The sequence below is a fragment of the Caloenas nicobarica genome, chromosome 1 (assembly GCF_036013445.1).
Source record: "Caloenas nicobarica isolate bCalNic1 chromosome 1, bCalNic1.hap1, whole genome shotgun sequence".
Lineage (NCBI taxonomy): Eukaryota > Metazoa > Chordata > Aves > Columbiformes > Columbidae > Caloenas > Caloenas nicobarica.
The window spans coordinates 149,473,034-149,494,280 of NC_088245.1; the positions used below are offsets into that span (position 1 = coordinate 149,473,034).

The 21,247-nt window shown below is 35.4% G+C and overlaps 1 protein-coding gene across 1 annotated transcript in view; it reads left to right on the plus strand.

The window, feature by feature from the left end:
* MRPS9 (mitochondrial ribosomal protein S9) overlaps positions 1–21,008 on the plus strand; it is a 38,032-nt gene extending 17,024 nt beyond the window's left edge. The window contains exons 5-11 of the mRNA XM_065640107.1: positions 1,636–1,715; positions 7,940–8,022; positions 10,530–10,605; positions 13,325–13,493; positions 15,269–15,377; positions 16,251–16,420; positions 18,139–21,008. Of these exons, the coding sequence (XP_065496179.1) occupies positions 1,636–1,715; positions 7,940–8,022; positions 10,530–10,605; positions 13,325–13,493; positions 15,269–15,377; positions 16,251–16,420; positions 18,139–18,230 (779 nt within the window). The 3' untranslated portion in view covers positions 18,231–21,008. The remainder of the gene's footprint in view (positions 1–1,635; positions 1,716–7,939; positions 8,023–10,529; positions 10,606–13,324; positions 13,494–15,268; positions 15,378–16,250; positions 16,421–18,138) is intronic.
* Positions 21,009–21,247: the final 239 nt, after the last annotated feature.

The following is a 21,247-nucleotide window of genomic DNA, read 5'->3' on the forward strand; positions in this document are numbered from 1 at the left end:
TCAAAACCTGCCGTCCGCTTTTGACTCACACTTAGTATGAATCAGTAGCAAGGGTGTGAAATTCTACATTCACTGAGCTATCGAGTCCCAGATGGACATTTCTGATTATCAGTGAAATCTTACCATTTTCCATCCTTCCTTTTCCCGTTCCTGGAATTGATACTTAATGTTTTAGGGACTTAGTGTGTCTTTTAAAAAGCTGTCTAAATTATCTGAAATTTTGAAGTTTCAGCTTTCAAACTGTATAACGCATTATTTTCGAAATTCATAGTATTGTGAAATAAAAAGTAGAAAGCAAAAGACTAAGACAGAGTTAATCATCGTGCAATTTTAAAATCCAAGGGCTGTTTTATGGCAGAACTTAGCTACTATTCTGTATGCTTTTGGGACTAAAGGATTCTTTGAAATGCTAGCTGTGTCCTGAGGAGTGTAAGAACTCATTAGTATAAATGTATATCTTTGTATTTACATATAAAAATAACACTTTCAATAAGTATCTCTTTTAAGGCAGCCTTGTCTTGTCTATGCATTATGTCTTTGATAACTTTGAAGTACAAAAATGTAAATTTATACTTCAGAATGTTCCCTGAACAGTAATTTCAACAAAATATGCTTTCACAGCTGCATACGTGGAAATTCACACATTCCACTAGTAGTATGTGTGGGTAAAAGCCCCCCTGTATTCCTTCTCTCCTAGTAAGTTTTGCATCTTTCAATTTGACTTCTGCGATATCATGTCTTAATGTTCCAATGCAATACATAGAGTGCTTATCGGACAGCTTTTTGGAGTCTTATCTTTGTCTATAGCTTATAGATAGCTTCATTTGAACTTCACTGGATAAAATGGCTGGGAGTTTCTCTACAGTTCAATTTGTGAAGAAGGTCTCAGGGGTTTTTTTTGTCAATTTATTTGGGAAAGATCTTTGTCATGTTATATTTGAGTTTTTTCTCCGAAGTTGAAATTTATTTGTCCTTAAATAACATTTGTTTAAATGAATAAAATACACTGGATGTGCTGAATGATATGGAACATATGTTTTCTTGCCGATCTAATTAGGTAAACTATATCATAGGTCTTGATGTTTAAATATCCCAAATGTATCAACATGAACAAGGGCTAAAATCACCCAAGTGCTGAATACAGTTGTGTTATCCACAAAAAAAAAGTATACGAATACTTACTTTAGACATACCATACTAATAATATATTTGCTCTGGGTTTAAGACACTGTTTTCCAGAGCTGTTAATCTTTCACCTTTTACAATCATTATGTAGATTTCAGTTGTCTCTTAATTTGTAGTTCTTCCTATTCTAAAATGGATACTTCTATCTGCAATATCAACTATACGGTCTTTGAAAGTTTATTTAAGATGTACATGAGAGGATTCTCTCATGTTAAATGATATTAGAAATATTGTATTAAATATTTGGTTATAATTGCAGATGGGGTTTGGTTTTTAACAAGTCTAAATCATTATATTTCCAAATATGCTGAATACCCATAAAATGTCTTTGTTCTCTGATATGTAAAAAGGTAATCAGTATTATGAAAGAGGTTTATAACTGCACTTAAATACAAGGGGTTTTTTTGGTGAGCGTATATTGCTTTCTTGTCTAATCTTGCTTTTCATTAGAAATCCAGTGGGGAGAAGATGGCCGACCATTTCACTTTCTTTTTTATACTGGCAAGCAGTCATATTATTCATTAATGCATGTAAGTATGTTATAATCTGTAATAAATAATGTTAGCTCTAAGTCAAATACATGTTATTCTAGAGGCGTTTATCAGGAGCTCCTGAGTTTACTCATGTTTTCACAGTAGGCCATAACATCACCGCCGAAGCCAAATGCAATGTATATTTTTTTTTTCTGTCGCAATATCCATAATTAGGGGCATTTTTATGTCACATTTAAGAGAACAGACTACATAATAGTTCTTGCTTTAATTTTTGGTTTATTTTACAGTTTTGGCTATGGACTGGGTTTGAATAGTCTGAATGCTTTCTTGTAGACTTTATAGTAGTGGAGAATGCATATACAACAAAAATGGCTAGTTCTGGGAAAACTCATTGTAGAATAAAAAATAGGGATTTTTTTTTTCCATTGAAGGGCAAAGCTATAGGAAATGTTATTTGTGCTGACATTTAGTGTGAAGAAAATTTGCATTTAAACTGCTTAATTGATTTCCACCCCCCCCCCCCCCCCCCCAAGATTGTTCCATTCATGCAAACTTAAAGGTTTTTCTGAGTAGTATGGTTCCAGGGTCTGCATCTGTTTACCTTTATGAAAAAAGCCGTATCTAATAGAACATTGCTAGACCCTTAGTCTTAACATGGATTATGAACAGACATTTCATATCTTTGACCATCCATGGCACAAGCATTATCTTCCTCTTTAGAAGAGTTTGTAGAAAGGTGTGCGTATTTCCTATGTGCACTTATACAAGACAAAAAGCATTAATAATTTATGCAGAAATAATTAATTGGACAATCATATCAGATTTTGTTTCCTCATTAGATAGTCTTAGAAAGTTAGTTCTATGGTTAGTCTGTTGTCAAAAAAAAATAAATGTTATGCTACCAAATATGGTGCACAGCTTTACTGAGCATAGTGTTTTTATTAGAATTATCTGATATTTATTTGCGCACTGCATACCCAAAGGACAAAATCCCCACTTGTCAGGTACATTTATTTCTTTGGGAGAATAAACAGCGCCTGCCCGCCCCCCCCCCCCCTTTTTTTTTTTGTTGACCTTGGGCAAATGAGCTTCTTGCCCTGGCAGAAATGAAATGAATGATAAATGTAGAGTGCGTCTTTGCTGAGTAATGGAGCTGCAGCACAGGCTTTCCACAGAGGTTTTCTGCTGCACAGCCTGAGGCAGCCCGAGGACCCCTGCTGTTCATTTAAATAGGTATGTCAAATCTGCCTCGAAACGCCGCTGGTTTGATCTGTGGTAATATTTGTGAAGGTTCCATATGGACTTGAGCCCCCTGCAGTGCTAAGAAATAATGTACAACGCTTCATGGTGCAGACGCAAATTTTCTCTGAAAAGGGATGCAATGCTGCGTTTTAGCTGTCGGAGAGGATGATGGAGCTGACGCGCTAGGCCTGTCAACTTGTTACACGGATGGGTTGCACGCAGCGAGGCTGTGGAAAATCTGTGCCTTTTAACTTTTCTACTTAATCACGGTTGTAGCATTGCCTTTAGACTGTATGCTACATTAATTCTCTTCCTGCCTTCTGCCTTTCATCCCAAGTTTCACGGAAAAAAGTAAAGCATGCAGGTCTTGTAGAGGAGCCTTATCAAACAGCTGTCATCTGACAAGCCATTTGCATTTGTTTTGGCTGAAACAGAGCAACCCAAGGGCAAGATGTTTTGTTGCATTCCATCATAATGAAGAAATTACAAATTTTACAAGGAGCACAAGTTTATTTTTAGCTCTTCCTAGCAGTTAGAAAGGGTATGTGAGCTTACCTTGGAAATCTCTAAAAGAATAGTGTGCATCTTGTTTCTAGCAGCATGGCAACCACCTTCAAACAAATTGGTTTGACAAATACTTGTTTCATCAGTATAAGATATTTGGATGTTCTTTGACTGTTTCTAAATATTTTCATGAAATAGGCTTCTCTAAGCCTAAATGCCTTAAGTGAAGCTTAACGGATTTTTTTTTTTTTTTAGTCAGCCAAATGAAAGCTGAAATATGCATGAAATTCCCAGCATTGTTTTAACCTCTTATTAGACTAATGTGTATTTAAGAAAATGTATGTTTAAGTCTCAAAGCTAATTAATTTGGCTAGGGGAAAAAAGGGTTTTGTGTTAATACAGTCTAGTGTAAGTAGTCAGTCCCATTTGAGGATGTCCTTTAAATTGCTATATTAAGTCTAATAAATTGGATAAACATAGTATTTAGTCTAAACTTGTACACCACTAATTACTACATAGATTCATGTGGAACTTGGATTTTATTAATTGCTAGTAATATAACTGGTCGCAGCATTATTTGTTTAGTTAATGCTAATAAATATTATCCACTTACTAAAAATAGACTGTGTATATCCACATGTATTGTAACTGCCAATATATATGTTGTTATGACTTGAATATTAAATGAACTTTCATAAAGGATATTTGCTTAACACTCCATTGTTGTCTTTGTTTTGCCTGTTGATTAAAGTTTAGCTGTAGGGAAGGAAAAGGACTTTTTTTTTTCTTATACATAAAGGAATGTTTATTGCATGAAACACCATTCACGAATGTTTAATAATATATTTGATCATTTAACTTAAAAGTGTTTTAGAGCAATGTCATATTTTTTGTAATGTGCAGAAAAAGACAAAATGGTCTCTTCATACCATTCTTTCTAGCAAAATAGTAATTTTGTGCAATTGTGCTTCTCGTACTTTTTTAGCAATATCAGAGGTTGTACATCAGAGGTAAATGGTCTAAACAATAGTGTTTTAACTCTTAAAAACCCAAAAAAACCCCAAAGTAAATGCTGAAGTCAAAATCTCTTAAGAAGCAAAGAAAAATACAAACTGTGATATAAAATGATGTGGACTCTGCAGCATATTTTAACCAAAATGTTAACTTCTTATTTTCCATAAAAATCTGTTCTTCTAGGGGTTCTATTTGCTAATTTCTTACCTACTTTTCTATGCAGGGTAAAATAAGAATATTATTTTTTATTTTAAAAGAGAGCATCCTTGTAGAGCTCTGAAATTTGATCTCTCTATTAGAAATGGAAGCAATTCAGTATGTAGCCAATCTTGTAAAATGAGCTATTTTGACTGTGTAATAGCTGAGTTTACAAGTCACACAGATGTGTACATTCATGAATTGGACTATTGAATCCTGAAGTGATTAGTAAAATCTTCACCTGCCAGCTTTGAAAAAGCAAGTGTGTCTTCAGAAGATTTCTTTAGCTTTTGGGGAGTGAAGATTTGTCAGATAAATTATTGGGCATTACATGCGATTCCTGAGTTTGCACATACTTTACTTCACATGTGAGTCGTTCTTTTAGTCTGTTGACTTCATCTCCGTATAGAAATTAAAGACTTGCATTATTTTTCTTAAGACCAAAATTTTATTTCATAAGAGATGCAAGTCCACTTTCACTGCCAGAAATATGCAGGAAATTAGCATTTTTCTAACACTCGAAGTATTTTTAAATACTTTTTCATGTCGTTCAACTTTATCTCCTGTGTAAGGGTTCTTTGTATGATCTTTAAAAAGATCATTTTGATTTCTAGATGTGTACATTCTTAGAACTTAAACATGCTGTGGAGTGTTGGTGTTCTTTGGGAATACCTAGGGAGGGTCTTCAGGAAAATCTTACTGTCCCAGCTGTTGTAAAGCTTTCTTTGTAGTTGTAATAATGAATTTCTGAGGCTAAAAACTAAAACCCACGTTCATTTTATTTTCCTGTGTACATCAGTAGTTTCTGAATATCATGACAGAATTCTTAAGTCTACCTTCAACTTGTGTCATGTTACCTGAAAGTATTTCAGTTGCTCTTTAGAAGCAACTTGGTTGCTTAGTCATTCTGTCCTAAGCTAACAGCTGTGGTTCCTTCCCACTCCTCCTCTTTATTTTTTTGAAGAACTGTGATATAGTTGTGTTTTTGCTGGGCTCCTGGTTCAGGTATTTTTGTGGACCATTCCAGTAGATAAATGTATCTGCCAGAGCGTACCAAAGATGATGGGTATTTGTGAGGAGGCTCTTGCCAGGTAGGAAGGTGACACTTCTTATGCTTCAGGAAGGCAAAAGTTAAGCTGAGAGGCTCACAGTAAAGTGAAAAACCTCCTTACACGTTTATAAGACCAAGTAACCCAGTACCTCTCTGATCATCTAACACCAAAATATCTTCTTCATGCCTGGTTTTGGTGTCTTCCAAATGCAAAAAACTGGTGGAGGTCACAGGTATCTCCAGGCCTGTTCCAGCTGAGCTCTCCCCAGAGAGCAGAAGGGCAGCCAGAGCCCTCCTTGCCCTTTGCTTCCCTCCCTCCACACTCCAGAGCAGAAGCTTATGTACTGATTCTTTTCTGTGCCTAACTACAGATGCATAAAAAGTGCTCCATGTCAGGCATGTTTCATGCCCTCTAACCCAAACCATGTCTGTGTTTTTAATAATTAATCAATAACTTTTTGCGGCCTAATAGTCAGCTCTGAATGGAGCCATTACAATTATTAGAGTGAAATTACATGAATCTTGCCCAAAGTGGTGCTGCTGTATCTTGGTATATTGGTGAGGTTTGGAAATACTTGAAAAGATTCTTTGTTGTACTCTTTTACATTATGTATCCTCTGTTGGAAAATAAATAGACTATTTTTAAGCTGAAAAAATTTCCTAGTTCCTATCTGATACAGGCATGTTTATCAAAAATAAAGGATTTCTGAAAGGCATACTATTATAAGAGTTCTTATGCTGTCTCAATGAAAAGTGGACAATTTTGAAATTCAGGATTTTATACTATGGACTTATTACAAAAATACTTTTGTTCCACTGTGCTGTTAAAAGTGTCACCAATGACCTGAATCAAAGACTTCAGTGAATTGTCCCTATTTAAAAGCTTTGAGTGCAGCTCAGATAACAATCTTTTCTTGGTTCACATGCTTTAAGTACAAATATTTTTAGTATATGTGCGGGTGTATTTTTATATTAGTGGGTAAATCAGCTTGAACAGTAAATGTTTATAACTAAGTAAGGAATTTTTTTGATTGTTTGTTTTAAATGTAAACTTGAAGAAATTTCATTGCATCCTGTTGCAAATCCCAGTATTATTTTAAGGACTAGTGTTTCGTTGGTTAACTTCTGACAATACAGCGCTGTCTCACATTTCTTCTTTTACTATTTTTTGTAAGTATTACAAAGAAAAAAATCTCCAACCATTGTTCCTTGTCCCTACTCATTCTTACACTGGAGTTTCTCCTTAGAATTTGCTAAAACTCAATAAGATATATGAGTGTGATTATAAACTTCCTATTTTTAGCTCATAATGGAAATAAGTTATTTGCCATATACTTTGTTTTTCTACAACAATCCTGTTTTGTTTCAGTATAATTTTTAATTATTTCTCCAAATACTCTTATTTAGATTGTGATTTGAATCACTGTTGAAATCCAGAGTGTTAGATGTTATAATTTAGAACCAAATAGTCTCTAAAAGTTTCTGAATGGATCCAAACTGAAAATACTTTTTTAAAAGTATGTTTCTTCTGTTATATTTTCAGTGTGACTTTTTTGAATTTTTTTTTTTCTGAAGTGGTAAATCACTGTCACAACCTTGTTTGAAAATAATAGCATACCTACGAATTAAAATAAATACTGAAAATTCAGAGTAAATCTATCTGTAACATTTGAAAGAACAGAAATTCTGATGATCGTAAATGTACAACTTAATACATGTCCCTGTGGACATGCCTGGTTAAGCGGGAATTCTGACTCATATGGACCACGAAAGCCGACACTTTAAATGTACAAAAATCTAACTAAATGAAATTATTTACAGTCTTAAACCTTGTCAGTCAAACGAAAATGTGGATGCACTGGTCAAATTATTGTTCAGTATGTTTTGGAGTTACACCCATTGTACAAATGTAGTTGCTTTTCTGCATACAGTTGAGCATGATTTTTTTTTAAATTTATAAACATATTTAAGAAGGCAACAAGGCAACAAACATCATTGAGGAAAAATAGCGGAATTCAAAATTAATTACTTTGAACTGCATATGAAAATATTATGTATGCTATCTAAATGTTGGTTGGTTTAAATTTAAATTCTTATCTTTTTCTTGAATTGATAGAGCTCTACTTGTTTTCTGACCTCTTCTGAATTTTAAGTGTTGGGAGTGCAAATCAACATAAATGTGTTTTAAATAACAAAATGTAAATATTAACTGAAAAAATGCATTTACATACTTTTTCCATATGCATTTTAGGACACATATGAAAAATTGCTAAACGCTCAGAAATACGAAGACCAACTGATAGCTCAAGACCTTCCTCCTCAGAAAAAAAAAAGGTAAGCTTCTGATTAGAATGAATATTGATACTGGTTATCTTAAAATGCCTCAGTATGTTGTTTTGGCACTTCTTATAGTTGCCTACCCTACCTGCCTTTTATTCCACAAACGTATTTTCAGACATTTTTCCTGTTCCTTGTCTAATATTTGTATGGTAATTTGAGGTTGAAAAGTCTTATCTGTAACATGTATGTGTAGAGTGCTCACTTCTCACTGCTAAAATAGGCAAACCTTACCTGTTTCTCTTCCTCTTTAATCTCTCCCTGCTCTTTTCAATATTCTTGCTTATATAAAAATTCTGAAGTGCAATTTGAAAATAAGTAGAGAATATGTATATGTATGTATATTCATATGTATTCATATGTATATGAAGTTTTCTAATCAATTCTTAATTAAAAATCTTTTTAAAAATGAAGTAAACTCTTTATAAGAAAACAATGCATTTTAAAATACCAAATAAGTTGCTTATCTGTTGGAAAAATCCTAAGGCCTAAGCTGAGCTCTTTAATAGCCTTTTAATAATTACAGTTCTTGAATATTTTTACTTAAAATATTTAACTTGAAGAGCATCAAAATAGCTAATTTCACTATTTTTCTTCTAATGGCTTTGAACAGCTAAATCTTCAAAAACTACAGAAATTTTAGAAAAGTTTATTTGGTAGGATTTATTTAAATATCACCATTATTAGCAGTTGAGTTTAGTTTCTCTTCTTTCTCCTCTTTAACTTCTGTGGTGTGCACAGCAAGCTCTTTGGCTAGTTAGCCACGGGACAGAAAAGCTACATGTCAACCAGAAGCTAATGGAGAAGCTACAGTTGTTCTTTTCGTAGTGCATACAGTCAGACTTGTCTTTGAAATGGGTTTATGCTTTAAGAACTTTTTACTTCTCTTAGGATATGCTCTTGATCTTCTATTTTGAGATTTTTTTGCTAGGATTGTATGATATATTAGTATACTAGATTCAGCAAAGCTTTAAAAGAAAAGGATACAGCTCATAAGTTTTGATTTTGGCATTTACTGCTTTTCTGTATAGTTACTTTTTCACTGTCCAGGTTGTTTTTATCTTTGTTCTTGCTGTGCGCTTTCTAGCCAGATTTATGTGCTGTTCTAGTTGCTCATAATTTTGGTTTGTCATTCCTTAATTTTGGCCATTTGTTTTTTATTTTAGGAAGAGAAAGGATTAATTTGCTGAGATTATTTCAATTTCTTAAATAACAGAAGTTCATGTTTCTTCATTATATAAATAGTGTCCTGTGACCCACAGAATGTTTTGTCATAGGTTTGTGTTGGCTTCTGAGCAGACGAGAACAAATGAATTTAGGTTCTTGGTTTATGCTGCTGAAAAATAACCTGACTCCTTACAGAGCTCAGCCAGTGGATTTACTGATGTGAAAAATGACCTAAAGCTAGTCAAGAGTTGAAAGGGGTTTGTAAAAGCTCAGAGAATTTGAAGGATTTTTGAGACTTATTGTCCATGCTGGATATGGTACTTCCTCTCAGATTAGCCTGGATAATTTATCCCCAAAGCGTAGGCAGAGGGTGGGTTGATGAGAAGGACTGTTGTTGTATGGAGTTTGGTGTTGTGTGTTTTAGTTTGGTTTTTTGTTTCCCAGAAAATAAACCTATTGTGGACTCAGTCTGTAATATTAATTGTAGGGTTAGGGCCTGATCTTGATCTGCTTTAAGTTTATAGCTTTTCACATATAAAAAATGTCATTGACTTCACTGGAAGTAGCAATATGTAAATGTAAGTATATAATTGAGTCTGTCAGGATTGAAAACTTTTTAGAATTACTGTTAGAATCATTTCTAAATAAACATTTCTCATGCCTTGACTCAGAAAAGTGTTAAAATACATACTCTATGAAGTACTACTTAAAATCACCTTCAGAATGAGTGCTTTTCTGAATCACAGCTTCCTTAATGCTGTTGAAAACTTTCATTGTTTCTAAAAGAACCTAAAGGGGTAAGAAGCTAGTTACAGCATTGCCTTAAATGTACTTGATAACGTTGGCACGTGTATTTATGGTGGCATTCTCTTTTGTTGGTCACTCCGTATCATTCATATTTCAGAGATTTATTTCAAGCATTGGTTGTTTCTTTGTGTTAGCATCTCTGTTTGAGCCTTCGATTTTGGTCTTTGTTGCTTGTAAAGCAAACTTTTCCAGCAGCAGGCTTTTAAAATTAAGTCTGAACTTGTGCGGAGGATTGCTCACTATTACAGCACTATGCTAGCTTAATCTCGGACTTCCATAATATGAATAATGTATAACTGATACTCATAATTTTCACGTGATGAATTCAATACATGAAGTTACCATCCCTTTCACAAGAACTTTTAAAATCAACGTAGGCCTTCTCATGTTTACTGTAGGAATGCGATCTGTATTGATTTATAATGGAAAATGTACTTCTAAACGAAGACTGACTGTATGTGTGGTCCTTTGTGATGTAACTCTAATTGCATGGTTAATTAAAGGGAGAATATATGTGATATTTTAAACAGAAACCTGGCTGGCAGCAGATGGCTGACTAAGATTGAATTGGAAGAAATGTTGTTAGAAAAACTGACAGATAATGATGTAAGTAATTAATCTTTCTAATCTTAAGGAGGTTCATATCTTAAAAATACAGACTCTGGGTGTGTTTTTGGGTACTGAAAAGGTACTATGTAGAAGCAGGTGCCCTTTGAAAGAATTTTCTTTCTTCTCCTAAAATCTATATTTGCTCATTGCACTATCACATTCATGTTGTCTTGAAAAGTGACCAGTGTCACTTTTTATTTAGCACAGTACAGAATTATTAAGGATTTGCATCATTACTAACAGAGCTTAGTTTTTCTCCTGGTAACTTTGTGAGGGCTAGAGGGCTTGTTCCTTGTGATCTAATTATGTAGTCAAGAATGGAGTATAGTAACACTTTATAATAGGAATAAGTAGTCATTTATTCTAAGTTACAGATAAAAAACCAGTAGGGCTAGAACCTCTGCTTGTTATAGAGAAGGGGTAAATGTTCAAGACGGAAAACATGATGGATTTGTGTAATGCTAAACCTCCATAGAGTTTGACTATTTGATCTTAAGGATGAGATGATAATGACAGAAAAATCACAGAGAAGGCTGATCAGAAATATGGAGTCCTTTTTCTTAGTGTTTCACTACAGAATAAAATATCAGAAACAAGATACAAAGCTACATGGATCTGTGGTCTGATACAGATATCTCTTGTTATATTCTCCTTTGATATGAATATGGTGGGAGAGAGGAGGATTTTGCAGTTTCTTCAGTATCTGCAAACTGTATCACTGTCTAGATTTTCTTTACATGTATCTCTGGGAATAAGACTGTTCATCCTGATAGTCGCACACTTTTTTTTCTTAAAGCTTTTTCCTACAGTCCCCTAAATAGCATTAAATTTTGTAACAGCAGGTTCAGACTATGTGGCCAGCTTCAGTTTTCTTTTGAAAGTTTAAGGTTGAGTATGATAATACCAGAGAATGAAACACAATTTGTCAGAGCATCCCAAGTGCTTCCTGTGAACAGCATCATTGCAAAAATAGCATAGCAGCAGCAAACATGCCCTTTGCTCACTTGTCATCCAGAACTGTAAGATGTGATGCCTTCCTTGTCTAGGGGTGATGTGAAAAGATCTCGAGCAGATTGTGGTCCTTAAGCATAAGGTAGAAATTGCTATTGTAAATTCTCCATCCTGGTATACCCAAGAGACTTTATCTTGCTTGGAGTAGAAAGAGTTATGACTTCAGTGTTTTCAGTAGCCTCCTGCATTTGGAATGGCTGTTTTTCCTCTTGTAGTGCCAGGAACCGGTCTAGTTGTAAAACCAAGCAGTTTGGTGTTCTTCACTGCTTGTTTTTTTGTACATTCTACATCTGTGAAAGTAGACAGTAGTAAACTAAAAACAAACAAAACAACCACCACCAAAACAAACAAAAAAACCAAACCCCAAACCCATTTATATACTGGACTCTTGCATGTGAAACCACAACGTCTCAAAGCCTCAGCCTATGGGAACAAACGTTGTTTAAATGTATTTGAAATGTCTTGGTATGAGCTACCAGTCTTACCTGCTCAAATTCTTATATTTTGCCACTGCAACAAATTTTTTGTGGTGTTTGCATTATTAAACAAAATCAGAGCTATTGATGTTTGGTTGTGTGGGTGTTTTTTTTCCCTTTGCAATCTGGAAATGAAAACTGTTGGAAACTTTCTTCATCTGTAGCCTCTGTCATTTTAAAATTTTTGTACTTCTGCTCTTCCAAGGCTTTACCACAGCTCTATGTCACATCGTTAGGCTGGAGTAGTTTTCGAAGTGATGTTAGAGCTCCAGAGGCTATTGCTGGGTTACAGGAAAAGTATTAAATTTGAGCAGAAGACTCTGGTGACAGAGAAAAGAAAAAATACTTTTAACAGCGAAAAGAAAAAATACATTTAATAACAGCTTGTAAGTAAAGTGAACTTTATGGTATCTGTATGAATATGGTATCTATATGAAAAATCCATTTTAGATGATAGCATACCTTTATATCCAGTGCCCAGCTGTCTAGTGCTCCTGCCAGTAATACTTCCTAACAGGACATCCCAGCTTTTAGCACAAATGGGTTAACACAGTGGTATTTACTCTTTAATCACATGTTGAAGAACTTTGGAGGGGAGTGTAAGGGAGAAGGAGAACCACACAGTAGCAAAGGATAATTTATTTCAAGAGGTTGCCCTTTAAGTCAAGTATCTCTTGAATTTTTAAATAGCTTGATTGTTCAGTTCGAAAGGAAATCATAAACATAAAAGTAATGCAGCTTGAACAGCCAAAGATAGACAGATAGGTATTTCCTGTATATATTATGAAATATAATCATTTAAGAGGTTCAGTTTAGTGAAATAAAATTATTTCCAAGTCAATGAACATGCTGACTTACTGAAAATGAGGTGAAAATCTCTTCTTGCCATTTTATAGAACAATAATAAAAGAATGAAGACCACCCTCAATATTTTCTTTTTAAAAGTGAGGTGAACTTCATTCTAATACAATAATCCGGTATTACAAAGGGGTTGGTTATGCTTTGAATTAAAGTTTCATTGTTGCCTGATGAAAGAACTAGGTATCTTTAGTCACACAGAAAATGATGCATCTGCATGCTGTTCTTAAATCAGCATGTAGGTGCAAAAGTGTCATCTTGTCAGATATCATCAATAAAAGTGAAGTACGAAAGATCAATTATATAAAAATAGAAAGTTTTAGCAAATGCAATTACACTTGCATCCTTTAATGAAGTCTTGTTGTCTACAGTATTCAAGGTTTATTCTACTCTTGGAAAAATTGATGACGTTGCCATTTGGTGACACCGAGGAGAAATATGTACAAAAGTTTTCCAAAGAAGTACCTGTGCAGTTACAAAAGGTGGTTATTGAGCCCTTGAAGTATGATGAGCGAGGAGTGGCCTTCAGCACCGCTGAAGGTAATAATTTCAAGTTGTTTGGTAATGATGCAGTGCTTTTACTCTTCACACTACTTTCCTTATAGTATGTACAACACTGCTGGATGTGTTGCTACTTCATTTTATATGCTTAAGTGTATATTGTGTGTGTAATAGTTATTTATGTTATGCCACACTAAATTATGACATGGCCTGGTAACAAAGTGGAAGTTTTTGCCACAAAGTCTATCAACTGTTAGTTTATATCTGCATTTCTATACAGTAGTACTTCTGTAGAGAAGACCTTGTTGTGCTGCATGTTGTAGGATACAAAAGGACTTTTCGTTGCTGGCAAGAGTTGACTGTTGAACATGAATGGCAGGTGACTGGGGAAACACAAACACATATGGAGAATTCCATGGATTTAACAGTGTTATTGCTTAATATGAAAGTGTCATACTTCAACCACTAAATAACCTTTAGCATGATTTGCGTAGGCCGTCCAGCAAAGGAGAATTTTGAAGATGCAAAGGATAAATAGCAATGCATTTGGATATTTACAAACAGCTGAGGAAAATGCAAAGAGGGAATTCCTAAATTTTTCAAACAAGTGAACAAACCACAGCTGGCCTTACAAGACAGAGATGGGCATCAGTCTTTGGTACTGAGACAGAGGAGATGTTAGAGAAAAGCCATGAAGGTCTCTGTATGTTCCATACACAGGCTGCTTACGTTTTCACTGGGAGACGTAGTAGAAGAATGATATATTATATGGGTGATAGGCTAGAAAAAACAAGGTAGCAACAACATGGATAGGAAAGTCTGACGACTTTCTGGATGAAGCAGATGTGCACATACACTTCATGCTGTACATTTAAGAGGAATCTTAGTCAGATATGATGTGTATTCTTGAACAGCATAATAAGATAATAAGAACAATAGTCGCAGAGAATCTGAGGGGCAAAATGGCTGGAGAGCTCGGTTCTAGCTGAGTTGGCTCCAAGATGATGTGACAACAAGGAGATGTGAGAGTGCCAAACTGGGATTTAATCCACGCTGGTTTTCAGCAGTGTCTTCAGAACAGTAGTTATTGAAGTTTGATAAACATGTAACACATGTCATTTAAGAAAAGCCAACAGATTTTGTAAGTTCAAGAACAGTCTTGTTTATGTCCCATCACCCCCCTAAATGAAGAAAAATGTCTAATGTGTTTCATAATTCCTTTAACAGAATGGTAGCTTCTTTTGTGCTACAGAAGATTGGTCTTGGGCTTTAGCACAGAGTTTGTCATGTTTTAACTTGAAGCTAATGCGCTTAAAACTGACTAATTTCTGAGGAAACTGTGCTAAATGATGCATAGGCATTGCTTATACCAGTATAATTAAAGTGTTAACCTCTTCCATGTGAATATTCTTAAACTTCTGTACCTTTGTATGATTTTATAAAATATTTTAATACTATTAGAAATTGTACCGATGGTAAATGTTGGTGTTCAACAAACTGTTGATCTTGTGATGTCACAGTACATGAAAATAAAGAAAGTGTCCTGAGCTACTGAGGTTATGGGAGGTAGGGTGTTACCTCTACCTCCTTCCAACACACACTTGCCCCCCTTAATAGACATTGACTTAAAATGTATTGAAAACTAGCTGTTCATTGTTTGTATTTATTTCCTTCTCAATTTTATTGTTACCTCAGCCTCCAAAAAGAAACAGCTGGTACTATATGAAAGTGTTGAGATTTGTTTAACTTCTTGGGCACTTGAAGCTCTGTAGAATACTGAAGCCTCATAACAGATTGGTTTTAATTCCTTTCAGGTGGAAGAAAAACTGCAAGAGCTACTGCAGTAGTTTATGACAATGGGACTGGAAAAATTACAGTGAATGGAATAGATATTTTACATTACTTCCCAGTGCTGCAGGACAGGTGAGAGCACTATGACATGCTGTGTTCTTGCTGTACTTATTCCACCACAAGTCGTACCATGCAGTTGTATGTTGGTGCTGTGTTCCACAGAGCTGATGTTATATTCTTCTTTCTGTGTAACTGTTTTATGAAAATTGCTTTTGCTTTTCCTCCTAGTTCTCAGGAGTTAGTGGTATAAGAACCGATAGGCAAGCCTTGCTCTGTGTTTCTTGTCTTTCCCTTTCTGAAGGGATGCAAAAATCAAGAGCACAGACTATTTGGATAATTCAGATTTTGGTCTCCTTAGGAAGGGCTTGTAGTTTATTTTATAAATAAATAAACAATAAACAGTATCTTTAAGTGTTTGCTGAGAGATTTGCCAATTGTATGCATGTGTAATTACTGTGGCATACAATAACATAGTGGAAGCAAACAAGATGAGATGCTTCATGTAAAGCTTCAGATTTTGGAGGATGTGTGTAGTCTGATACAGGGACGGCTTCTAATAAAGCTAACATAGGAGGATTTCTACCTCTTATGTGATTTTTATTTTATATTGTGGTTTCTGAGCTCAAGAATAGGAAGATTGCTCAATTTTAATATCTAGAGCTGACAGACTTTGGCATCTATAGATAATTAGTGAAACAAAAGTAATTGTAAAACTGAACTTAAAACACTTACCATTGGCAGTTTGAATATGCTCCTAACTGCTAATCTCTCATTAATTTAGTTAATATCAGTAGAAAATTAGAGACATGAATGCCTTTTTGGGTCTCTGCCTGAAAGTTAACTATGTTTTTGTATATACTATATGATAAGAAACGTGCATATTGCATAACTTCATATACATGCATATATTTAACTTTTATTATGCTTATTTTTTTTTATTTTTAGAGAACAGTTGTTGTTCCCTTTCCAGTTTCTTGACAGAGTTGGAAAACATGATATGGTTTGCACAGTCTCTGGTGGAGGAAGATCTGCACAGGCTGGAGCAATACGTTTAGCCTCTGCAAAAGCCTTAAGAAGTTTTGTGACAGAAAAGGAAGTGGAATTCATGAGGCAAGGTAGGAAATTATTTCAATGTTTCTTAACATGTTTCTAGTAATTAACGGAATTAATACTAGGATCATTAAGGATCAGATAGTGCAAATTTGAGTAAATCATCTCGGTGAAACCTTGTATATTTTGTGAAAGGGATCTGCATTTATTTATAAATTGTTTTCTCCTGTTTCCTAGTATTCTTTGTTTACATTTTGAATGACTTCTTGAAGATTTTTCCATCTGTTCACGACCTCTCTTAGGTCTATTAACCAGCTGATATTGCCTCAACATAGAATCACAAAAGATGAATATATATTCACTAACAAATAAATCTGAATCAGGCATTAGTGAGCTGTAAGGTACTAAGATTGTATTTTTTTCACTTGGTTAATCCACATGTTGTTCATGTTTAAATTTTTTTTTCTCAAACTGAAACACTAGAGGGTTAGCTTTGAAGGAATAGTAATGAGAATAAACATATTACATGCAGCTAGCCGGGCTGAAGGAGCATCTTTCCTCTCTTGCTTTATTTAGATTCTACAAGTTACCTGGGATAAGATAGAACTTATTTGGATAACATTCTTCTCAGTGATTAGATGCCATACCGTTTCAGGAAATATAGAATTGCGAACAGTGAGCTTTTAACTATGCTCTTTCTGGACTAGTAGGGAGAATACTTGTGTATATTACTGGCACAACAGCTATGATTTTTCTTCTGTCTGTTGCCAGCCATGGAAGTAAAGCTGTCTTCATCGCAACAAGTTTGATTATAGCTTTTCAGTACTGACAAATAAGACTTGCTAGGAATACCCCTGTAAACTGACGTTCTAGTGAGATGGGTATCTGTAAAGAAATCAGCATAGTTCTGAACAGGTCTTGGACATGACCAAATATACTCTGGAAACACTAAGTGTACTTTGAAGCAGTGGTCTCCAAAGTAGGGTACATGCACCCCAGTTTCACAAGGTGATCCACTGGGGTGCAGGAAGAAAATCTTCAAATTTCAGTAGTGTATATAACTTATAGATTAATAAATACACATAATATGCACATATATATGTAGAGACTTTATTGCTCTCAACAACTACCTGAAAGGAGGCTGTAGCATGGAGGGTGTTGGTCTCTTCTCCCAAGTAAGAAGTGATAGGATGAGAGGAAATGGCCTCAAGTTGCACCAGGGGAGGTTTAGGTTGGATATTAGGAAAAATTTCTTCCTGGAAAGTGGCGTCAGGCATTGGAACAGGCTGCCCAGGGAAGTGCTGGAGTCACCATCCCTGGAGGTGTTTAAAAGTTGCATAGATGAAGTCCTTAGGGACATGGCTTAGTGCCAGTGTTAGGTTAATGGTTGGACTTGATGATCTTGAGGGTCTCTTCCAACCAAAATGGTTCTGTGATTCTATATTGGAGGTGCATGCTCAAAAATATTTTACTGTTAGGAGTGCACAATCAAAAAAAGTTGGAGATCACTGCTCTGAAGGCTGAAGCAATATCAGTGTAAAACAATGTGGATTTTTTTCGTGACTTGTAAACTAAAATGTGAAGAAAGTTTAGTTACTAAAGAAAAGTTTAAATGTTAGAGGTTCTGCCGAAACTTCCTTTCATATGTTTTGTACTGAACCCTTGTCCTTGATGTTACAATTCATATGCAAAGTTAATGGCTGGCTTGAGTCCCTCACATGTAGTATATCTGCAATAACAACTAATAACAGTAAACAAATGGGTGCTTTTCTGTGTTTTGTAGCTGGACTACTAACACCTGACCCACGTGTGAAGGAACGAAAAAAGCCTGGTCAAGAGGGAGCCAGGCGGAAATTCACCTGGAAAAAGCGATAAGTTTGAGTATTGAAAGAACAACAGAATGCTACCAGAATTTCCGAACGTACTGAATTATGTTTTAAAGCTATTGTATAAATATATTTAGTAATAAAGACTCTTTGTGTTATAACTACTATGTTTTCTTTGTTTAAAAAGCAACAAACAACTTCATTTAAATTTATTTAAAATTGTGGTGCGATTTGCCAATAAGCTAAATTTAAAATAGTAGCTTGAGTGCCAGCTTTGCAACTTAGCTCTACTGAAGTTGTTAACCATTTATGGAACTGTCGTGGATTGTAACTTTTAAAAATCAGTAGTATTTGTTTAGCGACTTGACTATCCACATTCTGGAGTTAAGCAGCTCCTAAACAGGTATTTGGACAACTTTGAGATGCCTCCCTTTTTGCCTCACAGGTATCAGAAGATAAGTGACAGCTTTGCACCTAAGCTATGGTGGAGTTGAGAAACTAGCAGAGTGGTACCTGACAACTGAGGGGATGTTGAGAGAGGAGCAGTGACAGCGGATAAACCTTCGCTTGTGGAATCTGTTGTCTCCAGGATGCCTCCCTAGGTGAAGTAGGGAGTGATTCAGAGCGTGTTCCTAAGTTTAGGTGCTCTGAATCACCCTCTGGAGGAGTCAGTTTTTCTTCTCCCAAATGCAGAGAGCTGGAGGGATTAGGCTGAAGTTCATCTTTTAGAATGCTCTTCTCCACCCCTTAAATCTCAAGGGGCCTGATCAAGCAGGCATGTTCCGAATATGGCTGATCACAAAGATAGCATTGGACTCTTTGCCAAATACAGTCATAACTTTTCTTTTTTAAAATCAGAAGCGGGAGGTGGTGACAGTGCTGCCCACCTCTTGTCTATAATTGTAGACTTCCAAAATAGATGAGTGGTTACAGCACTCACCCAAAAGTGCAAGGTTTTGGTTTATTGCCAGCTTCCCTCCTGGGACAGAGGTCAAATACGTAGTGCTTCCAAGGAAGAGCATATCTTTCATCTTTCCTGTAGGAACTGTGCTACAGCAAAAAAAACAGTACAAGGTTCATATCACCAGGATAAAGCAGGAAAAAAAAATACAACTGGGTAGTTTCAACAACAGGGCACCTTTCAACTTTTTTTTAATTTAGAAGATTTCAGTACTTTGGTTTGTTCCTCCCCAGACAGATACTCTAAGTGCTAGAGTACCTGCCCTGCTTCTTATTTGCTGTAGATGATACCAAAAAATATTACGCCTCAGAGGTAAGAAAAGGTGCTAGCACATCACCACAGGTGATAAACAACTGTAAGGCATCTGTAAGGGTCATTATTTTCCTGAGAACCATTCAAAAGGGGGCAGCAGGTAAATAAACCTCTTGAACTGAGTAAAGCAGAGAAGGTCAGAAACTGGATATGCATCCTTGACTGATGTGTTTTTGATTCCTTACTCCCCAAAGTCACTCTGTGCTTTTTTTAAACTGTTGTTTCATGAGAATACTTGGTAAACTTGGGCAAGATTTCTCATTGCTAAGGTAGTTTGTCTCAGTCAAAATACGTGACTTGTTAAGTTGAATTCAACAGCTGAGGCAATTCACCTGACTCCTTGAAAAACATATGGGAGTTACATGAGACGTGGTTTACATTAAGGCAAATACAAAATGGCTTAATTAGCATTTCTGTAAATTTAACTCTGAATTATTTGGGTGTAGCAAAATAACTGTATATCATGTTTCAGTAAAAACTGTGACTTGTAGTAAAAGCATTCAGTAAATATCCATGCTGGGACAGGTACCTAAGAATTATTTTGGTGTGCTTACATAACAAAACGCACATAAGCACATGGACTTAAATGAAGGTGCTCACTGAAGCAGATATAGGAGGAGATTAAACAGGAGAATTTTAATCTTAAGACAAATGAAAAATTCATCAGTTTGACCATGTTAATTTTCCTACCTCAGTATTTGGCAATAAAGCTATAAGAGTGCATCAGCATATCAGTACTTAAAATATACAAAGTCTTTTATTGTATTTTAAAGATTTTCTTAATGGTTTACCTTCCCAAAAAAAGTATGGGCACAGCTGTTGGTGTTTAGACCCAGTAAAAATGTTAGATAGGTTAAAGCTTTAGAATTTATCATAACTTTTTAGGGAAGTCCTCCGTTATTTGTGTGCAACCAGATCAGTTGATTCAGAGGTACTTGCTCAGACATCCAACTGATTCTGAATCTGAGCCAAAAGATGGAAGCATTTTGAAAAGAAGAAAACAGAATTGCAGGGGGTCTTTTTGCATTTTTCACTTGTATGAAGTTCCTCTCAGTCACCTGCAATACATGTCCACATTTAAGAGTTAGGAGATGAAATAATTATATTAAGAGACTATTTCTGTAGTGTTAGAGCTGATCAAAAGGTGAGACTACAATTTTTTTTCCACTCATTTTTACAGATTCATCAGAACGGAAGTATCTTATGGGAGAACCAAATAGGGAAATTTCATTGGGGTGCTTAATTTTGGTTGTTGACAGCAGCTCAGTAGTAGAATCAGATTATCAGTTTGAATTGATCTGTTTTAACTTCCCGTTCCTCTCATTCCCTTGCATTCCCAAGCCGATTGAAAGCAGCAGTCTTGAACACCTACCTACTCACTGGCTCTGAGCCAGGCTTCTCAGGTCTCAGTTTTGAACCATTTACAGTGCGGACCTTGCCACAAGATTTCAGAAAAGTGTCCTGAATATGACAGGTGCTTTTACGTCAAACATGACAATATTTTCTGGATGTGGACAAAAATAAATAAGCTGCTTGTGGGTTCTGGTCAGTGTATGTTGTGATTCATCTGGGCTCTGTGTTTTTTGGCTTTTTCTCCACCACATTGATGTTTGGCTTTCAGTTAAGATACATTCGATTTGTCTTAGAGACACTTTTTATATCTATGTCATCAGGTTTTGGTAATTGTCACATTTCTTCAGCTTGGAAGCCAGTTAATCAGAAAGTAAAGCTGTAAAAACATTTCCGTTTTGTATTAATGCTGCTGTGTTACCACAAGATGGAGCACTTTGCAA